The following is a 7,625-nucleotide window of genomic DNA, read 5'->3' on the forward strand; positions in this document are numbered from 1 at the left end:
GAGGGATGTCAGGGAAACAAGCATCTAATGGCAACAGGGGAAAAAACAAAGGAAAGTCTTTACACAGGATTTAACTAATTATATTTTGGGCAAATATTTATTTATCTAAAAACAAAATAAAAATCATTTTTAAAAGAAAAAAATGTATTTAAATAAAAAACAAAATTGTGAAATGTTATGGCACACAAGTTCAAGACAAGTATAAATCCAATTGCCACAACTGTTGTGTATTAATGTTGCACATTTTTCTATAAAGACTTTATTAAAGGTATTTACATGGCAAGAAGATGTGTAAATATTTACAGCAATCTGGGGACAACTCTTTTTGGAATTCTCTTAAGAAAAAATGCCTTAAATACAAAATTTTAAAAGAAAAAAAGTTGAAGAGTTCATCCCCAAGCACGAAGAATGTCCCATCATCCCTTATGCCCAAAGTATCAATTATGAGGCAGTTTCGAGGTTCTGGCCAAACCGTTTGGAGATTCAGCCAAGGTTGTGTAGTCTCAAGTTAAGTCGCACAGCATGCAGTTGCAATAGTTCCATTCTCGATGGACTGGTGTAGTTCATGAGTGATATTAGAAACACTAATATTTTATCATAGTCTCAGTCTAGTTTGGGATATTCTATGTGATGTCCAAGAGTTCCTATGCACGAGAGTTCCTTAGCTGCTCAAGTTTGTGTTTCAACTGTTCTCTCCTCCGCCTCAACTGCTCTTTCTCTGCGATCAGTCTGTGCTCGTCCGATTGGATGGACAGAACGTACTCTGTGGCTTTTTTCAGGATGACAACCTTGGGCGCCTTCTCGTTGTTGGCCACCTCAGGTATCTGGTCACGTAAGGCAAAGAAACTCAGCTTCAGCTCATTCCTTCGCTGACGCTCCAAGACGTTGTGCGTTCGCCTCTTGTCGTTCTCCTCTGAGTCTGACGTGCGGGGACTGGAGCATTTTCGGTTGTTGCTGATCTGTTTGAGGACCCTGCCACTGTCCAACTTTAGCCTCTTGGCGGCTGGGTATTCCACCTTGGTGGAGGGAGGAGCAGCGTAGTTGTGCTGATGGATGTTGACGTGACACCGCTTGAGGACCAGCGGACTGTGGTGGGGCTTACAGTGCTCCTCTGATGCTTCTGTGCAGGACTCTGTGCTGGATTCAGACTCGTTTGCTTCAGCTAATGTAACAACATCGATTTCCTCATCTTCTTCTTGTTCTTCTTCTGCACGGGAAAAAAATAGCATCATGAGCTGATCTGTGCAAAAACTCTCAGGGCAGCCTGACAAGGGGTTACTCCAAGCCACGGAGCAAGGAACCCATTGACAAACCTACTTCAAAACCATCCGACTCTGCAAGACTCCCCATTCCCTACCCAAGAGCCCTTCCCTTAAGGAAGCGGCATTTCAAGGGCTGCCCTCGGAACCCTGGCTCCCTGATTTCAAAAGTTGCACGGCTCTTGCGTAACTGCAAGCGCAGAGATAGCAGCAAAGTTTAACCTCGGCTGTCAGCAGCGCAGCGTAATAAAGCTCCCAGACTCAAGCTGCCCTTAATTAAGGATTTAGAAGGCTTTGGCCACGCCTCAAAAGAAGGCTTACTTAACACACATGTGTATTCAGAGACTCAGAGACATTTTCTCAATCTCTCTTGATCTGCTAATTTGTGGAAAATCTAAGTTAAAAAAAAAAAAAAGCAAAAAAACAACAAAACCTAAAAACCCGAAGGCTGCAGTGTTTGAGTAGCAACTCGCTTTCAACCCAAATTTATGAGCGAGCGGAACACGCTGTCAAATACCTAAGGAAGCATTTCTAAAACTTTCCCAGCCCCATTCACTCACTCCTCGGAGCCACTTTCACTGGCACCTCCCCGCCCGCATTCTCCCCGCGGCTCTCGGGCAGCAGTTAACTCCTTCCCGACCCGCGGGTGTCACCGAGAAGCGCTCCCTCCTCTCCCGCGCTGGGGACATCAGACAGTGACCCCGCTATGAAAGTTTCTCCCTATTTTTTTGTTGTTGTTGTTGACTCCTTCTTTCCTCCAAAAGAGTGAAGGGAAAACTGCTTTTCCAGGAAATAAACTCGCAGCGCGCCTCGCTAACGTGGCATTTAACACATTTAACAGAGCGGTGAGCGCAATGGGGAAGAAGCGAAGCGAGGTCCCGCGAGCGGCGGGAAGGAGGAACGCACGGGTCCCCGACACGCGTGGGCGCCGCTCACCCGAGTCGCTGCTGGTCGTGGGCGGTGTGTCGACCCCCAGCAGAGCCGCGGGGTTGGCGCCGGGCGGGGCGGCCCTCGGGGAACGCTCGCTGAGCGGGTAGGGGAAGACCACCGAGGGGTCGATGCAGTCGGCGGCCGCGGCTCCCAGGTCGTGCAGGTAGAGGCCGGCCGAGGCGGTGGGGCCGGCGGGAGGAGGCGGTGGCCCCGAGGGCGGCGGACCGGGTCGGGAGGCGGCGGCGGGGCCCCCCTCCCGTCGGGAGGCTTGGTAGGAGGCGAGCTTCTCCGACACCACCTTCTCCAGCTTGGCGGCAGCGGAGAAGCCGCTCCACATGCAGTCCTGGATGATGATGGATTTGACGAAGGATTCGTCGTCCGGGTCGCAGATGAAGCTCTGGTTGACCATGTCCCCCCCGAGCAGCTCCGTCACCATCTCCAGCTGGTCGGCGGTGGAAGGGAAGCTGGAGGCGGCGGCCAGGCTCGAGCGGCGGCTGGGCGAGAGGGGCGGCGTGGGCAGGAGCTCAAACTTCTTCCAGATGTCCTCGGACGGGGCGGGCGGCTGCAGCTCGCTGCCCCGCTGCTGCGCCGCCAGGTAGAAGTTCTCCTCCTCCTCCTCGAAGTAGAAGTAGGGCTGCACCGAGTCGTAGTCGTAATCGTAGTTCTTGCTGGGGAGGCTGGCGCTGAGCGGCATCGCGGCGGCTGCTGCCTGTGGGCGGGAGGGGGACACGGGGGGGCCGGGTGAGCCGCGCTCGGGGCCGCGAGGCTCCGCTCCCCCCGGCCCCTGTAGCGGTGGGAATCGCCCCCCGGTGCGCAGCGCTCCCTCCCGGCACCCCGCGCCGTCGGATTGATTTATTTTTTAAAAAATATATATACATATAAAATAATGATAATAATAATAAAATAATAATAAAATGCATGACCCCTCGTGCGCCTCCCCTTTACCCCCTCCCCAGCTCAGCGGGGCGACCGGGAGCCGCGACCCCGTCCACCGAGGGTTCAGCTCCCGGGGACGCCCGGAGCACTCTCCCCGCGGCTCTCCGGAGGGGCTCCACTCGGGCACAGCTCCCACAGCCGCCGCGCTCACCCGGTGCGCAGCTCCGGCACCGGGAACCGGGCGGGAAGAGACGGGAGCTCCCGGCACAGAGCCGGGCTGCTCCCCAACCACCCACCTGGCCGTGCACGGAGCTGGGCAAACTTTGCCAAATGTATCATATATACATATATATCCACACACACACACACACACACACACACACACACACACACACGTATATATGTGCAATAAGCAAAACCTGCCGTGTGTACGCTGGAGAAGCAAATGCTTCTTGTTCTCCCCCCATCCCCCCCAAAAAATAAAATTATATCCAAGCCGAGCGCACGGAGAAGGATGGGGCGCGCCGTGCCCCGGCGCAGCGCCGCGTCCCCCGGGAGGCACCGGCGGTCCCGCGGCCCCGCGCTGTCAGCCCGACCGCGGCGGATCGTGTGATGGGTAAAGCGGAGCCCCGCGACTCACCGGCTCCTCCAACGCGCCGGCTGCGAGACGGAGCGAGGCAATAATTGCGGGCGGTGCGGGGAACAACAAAATCAAGAAATTGGAGATAAAAATATAAAAAGAACCGCCGGAGAAGACGGGGGGAAAAAAAAGGAGCCAAAACGCAGGGAGAACGTAGATCTCTTCCTCCCACCACGATGAGAAAAAAATACAGCGGAGAGAAGGCTCGCCTTCCCGGCGTGCGGCAGATTGTACGGTCCAAGGCGGCGCGGCGCGCTCCGTCCGGTACAATAGAAGTTAAGTTGCTTTCCTCCTTTAAAGCGCCGGCGAGGGGCGGGCGGGAGATGCAGCGGGGGCGGGAGCACGAGCGGCACGGCGGGGCCCCGCGAGTGCGCGCTAGCGCCGTGTGCGTCGCCGTTTCTTCTCCCTCCCGCTCGCCCCCGGCTCCGCGCGGGCTCCGTGCGCGGGGAGGGCGCGCCGCGAGGGGGCGGCCGCGGGGCTCCGTGCCCCCCCGGGCACTGCGAGCCGGAGCTGCGCGGGCGAGAGGGAGGGAGAGGAGCCGGGGAGAGGCGATGCGGAGCAGCGGTTGTTTTTTTTTCTCTTACTACAAGGAGAGGTCGGAAGTAAACATAGTAAAAAACAACAAAAAACAAACAAACAAAAAAAAAAAAAAACAAAAAACGAGAGGGGATGAAAAGGGCGCTTCTCGCAGCTTCCTTCCTCCCCCCCTCCTCGATCGCCTCTCCCTCTCCGCCCGCTGCCCCCCGACGGCGGCAGGGGAGGTGGGAGGTTCACCCTCTGTGTCCCCCCGTAACGCGGCTGCGGGCGGGGCGGTTGCCGGCTACCGGCACAAAGGAGCGTCCGTGGCTCGCGCACCCCCGCCCGTGTCGCTGTTTCGTTGTCCCGGAGAATTAAACGGGAGGAGGAGGCTGCCGGAGGAGTGGGGGCGGCGGCTGCAAGGTGACCCCCGGGGGCTCTGCACCTCCTCCCGCTCGCTACGCAGCCCCCCACCCAGCGGCTCCTTCCCCACCCGGGCTCACCCCTTCCCCGCTGCCAATCCCCAGAGGTGCGCGGAGCCGAGACCCGACGGAGCGCTCCGCATTCGCGTCTGTCCGGCCCCGCGCGACCGCTATAATATATATATTAGCAGGGCACCCTGCTAATATACATATAAATATTATTCCTATTTCTCATTTATTTCTTATTTATTTCTTATTTATTTCTTATTTATTTCTTATTTATTTCTTATTTATTTCTTATTTATTTCTTATTTATTTTTTCAGCCCCCACACACCAAGGGGACTTGTATTTGTATTATTGCTAAGCGCAGAAGCACTTAGACTCCCACATCCCCTTCCCTATCCATCCCCCGGTGCGGCTCCCCAGCGCTGGCGGCGGCCCCGCTTTCCCACGGCCGCCGCTACCGTGGGGCCATCGCGCCCTCTCCCGGCGCCCGATCGCGCCCGCGGGATGCAGAGCGCAGCCCCGGCCCGGCATCTGCGTGAATCCCTCCCGGCGAAAAAAATAATACATATATATTTTTTAAATCTTCCCCTCCCCCCCCCCCCCCTTTTTTTTTTTAAGTGGAAATCGCCCATTTCCGCTGAGCAGCGGAGTGTTTGCAGCCACATTCCGCTCCAAGTGCAGTTTGCAGCGCGTTCTGCTGCAGTTGGGTAGCAAAGAGGGACAGATTTGTGAAAACAACAAGAAGGGATCAGCAACTGGGGAGCACTGAGCAGTCCCAAGGTGGGTGCTTCACCCAATGATATTTTAAACACCTTGCTCCAAGGTGGCTTAAAATATGTCGTGCTGTTTTAAAATGCTACAAATCTCTGTAGAGGACTTTGCTGGTGTGACTGGAAATAGCGTGGCTGAAGGACTCTGCCAGAAAGGGGCAGGATCTGAATTGATCCAGTTCTACCCAGTGTAGGGTTTGTAGGGATGCCACCAGAAGGAAGGAGACATACTCCTTAGGAGAGTCTGTTGTGATAGGACATGTTGAAATGGCTTCAAACTAGGACAGAGAAGATTAAGACTGGATATTAGGAAGAAGTTTTTAAAATAAGGGCAGTGAGGCACTAAAACAGGTTGCCCAGAGAAGTGGTGGATGCTCCATCCCTGGAGACACGCAAGGTCAGGCTGGATGGGACTCTGATCAAGCTGTAGATGTCCCAGCTCATTGTAGGGGAGTTGGACTAGATGGCCTTTAAAGGTCACTTCCAACTCAAACCATTCTATGATTGTTTTACCCATTTAAGAACAGCATCAGAATCACACAGTAATGCTTTCAGAGCTGTAAAAGTCATTGAAATTCAGCTGGAAAGAGCAGAAATACTTCAGAATTACTCCAGTACTAATAGTGTTGAAAATCATAATCCTGTGCTGCAATATAATTGTATGCAGAGAAACTAACTGCAGTATCACAGAGCATTACGGCTTGAAGCGAGGACTGCAAAACATAAGCAGATGGACTCCTAAAGTACCCTGTGTTCATCTGAGTAGAAAAACGAGAGAGGAGGACTGGAAGAAATGTGCTATTGAAACAGTGTGGCCTTCATAGGTATTTAAAATGTTCTATAGATTTCTTTAGGTCTTGGAGGTCTTCTTGGAGAGTCAATGTTGAGGTCCCGTCCTCACGTGGCGGAACAAAGATATTTTGCTCTTATGTCCAAGCTCAGAAAGAACACAGGGATAGGTGTGAAAACAGTAAGTATAAATCTCCAGTAAAAGGGCATTTTGACAAAATAGCTGTTATACAGGAAGAATAAATATGCAACTATAACGTTAAGGAGACAGCAGAGTCAACATGATTGTTTTGACATCGGGGATTCTCATGACAAATAGGAGGTGGGAGGGTGGAACTGATGAGTGATGGCACATCAGGAGCCCGCGAGCAACAGAAATGAAAGCAAAAGTTGAGAGTGAAGTAGAGATGGTGGAAAAACCTCTCTCACCTCTCTGTGGCTGGAAAACCCTGAGACAACTCGTGATGTCACGCATGTCTGTGTCACCTGCTGCGTGTCATATTTCCAGGGGACGTCTGTAATCCCCTTTCCAGTGGGCAAAAAGCTGCCTGAAAATTGTGGCTATCTTCAGAAATTGTCACTTCACCTCCTCCCCAGCAACTCCCCAGTGAGTTGCTGGTCTTCCACGGGTGAGAATGGGAAAGCACTAATGAGGTATTAGTGCTGGAAAGTGCTAATGACTTGGGTGGGAGGTTTACTCCCTAGAATGTGGTCTTTTGTGCTCAGAGTCACTGAGATCAGCTGGGGCACCTGTGTGCATCCAATAGCATTGCATAGGGATCCTGGATCCACAGTGGGACCCCAGTGCAGAAAATAAATGGATTTACCTTATTAATAGAAGAGCCAGAAAAGAGATGCGTAACTTTTTCTTCTCTTTCAGCAGCTGTACTTTCTGTAACAACAGGAGGTGAGATGTGTGTAGGCAGAAGCTGACAGTGCTGTCTCAATAACATCTTCCTAACATCTCCCAGGGCCAAAACGACTTGTACGTGACCCAGACAAACACCTTCTTGGTGGACTTCCCCACTATGAATGAGAAATGCAGGTGTCTGGGGGCCACTGTCACCATGAAACATGAGGACCTACACACGCCTTTGTGGCAGCTGCAGAAAAGGCCATGCTCGTCCTCACACTGTGAATGCGAACTTCCATATAGTGGAGTTATGGAGTAGCAAAAGTGGTATTGGATGGCATTTATGTATTCGGTTGTTACAGCTGTGTGGCCAAGGGACGCTGCGGTAAATATCTTCGTCCCCCAGGCTGGCTTCTTGTGCTCTGCCAGCCTGAGTTCCTCACTATGAAAAAGTGCAGCCCACTGATTTCCCAGCAGAAAAAGGAATGTGCACAGAGGAAAAGAGCAGAAAACTAAATGGGAAGAGTGCTGTGAAATGAAAGATTGGCTACAAAGAAAAAATC

General features: G+C 52.8%; 1 protein-coding gene across 1 annotated transcript; it reads right to left on the reverse strand.

Annotated features, from left to right (window-relative positions):
• Positions 1-644: 644 nt before the first annotated feature.
• On the reverse strand, positions 645-2,886 carry MYC (MYC proto-oncogene, bHLH transcription factor; the record flags this gene model as incomplete). The annotated part of the gene is made up of 2 exons (XM_079533592.1): positions 2,196-2,886; positions 645-1,207 (listed from the first exon to the last, which is right to left on the reverse strand). The coding sequence occupies exons 1-2, from the start codon at positions 2,881-2,883 to the stop codon at positions 645-647; spliced, it is 1,251 nt and encodes a 416-aa protein (XP_079389718.1). The 5' UTR covers positions 2,884-2,886.
• Between the last annotated feature and the right edge of the window lie 4,739 nt (positions 2,887-7,625).

Source organism: Tetrao urogallus (assembly GCF_951394365.1).
Source record: "Tetrao urogallus genome assembly, chromosome: 3".
NCBI classification, from domain to species: Eukaryota; Metazoa; Chordata; class Aves; order Galliformes; family Phasianidae; genus Tetrao; species Tetrao urogallus.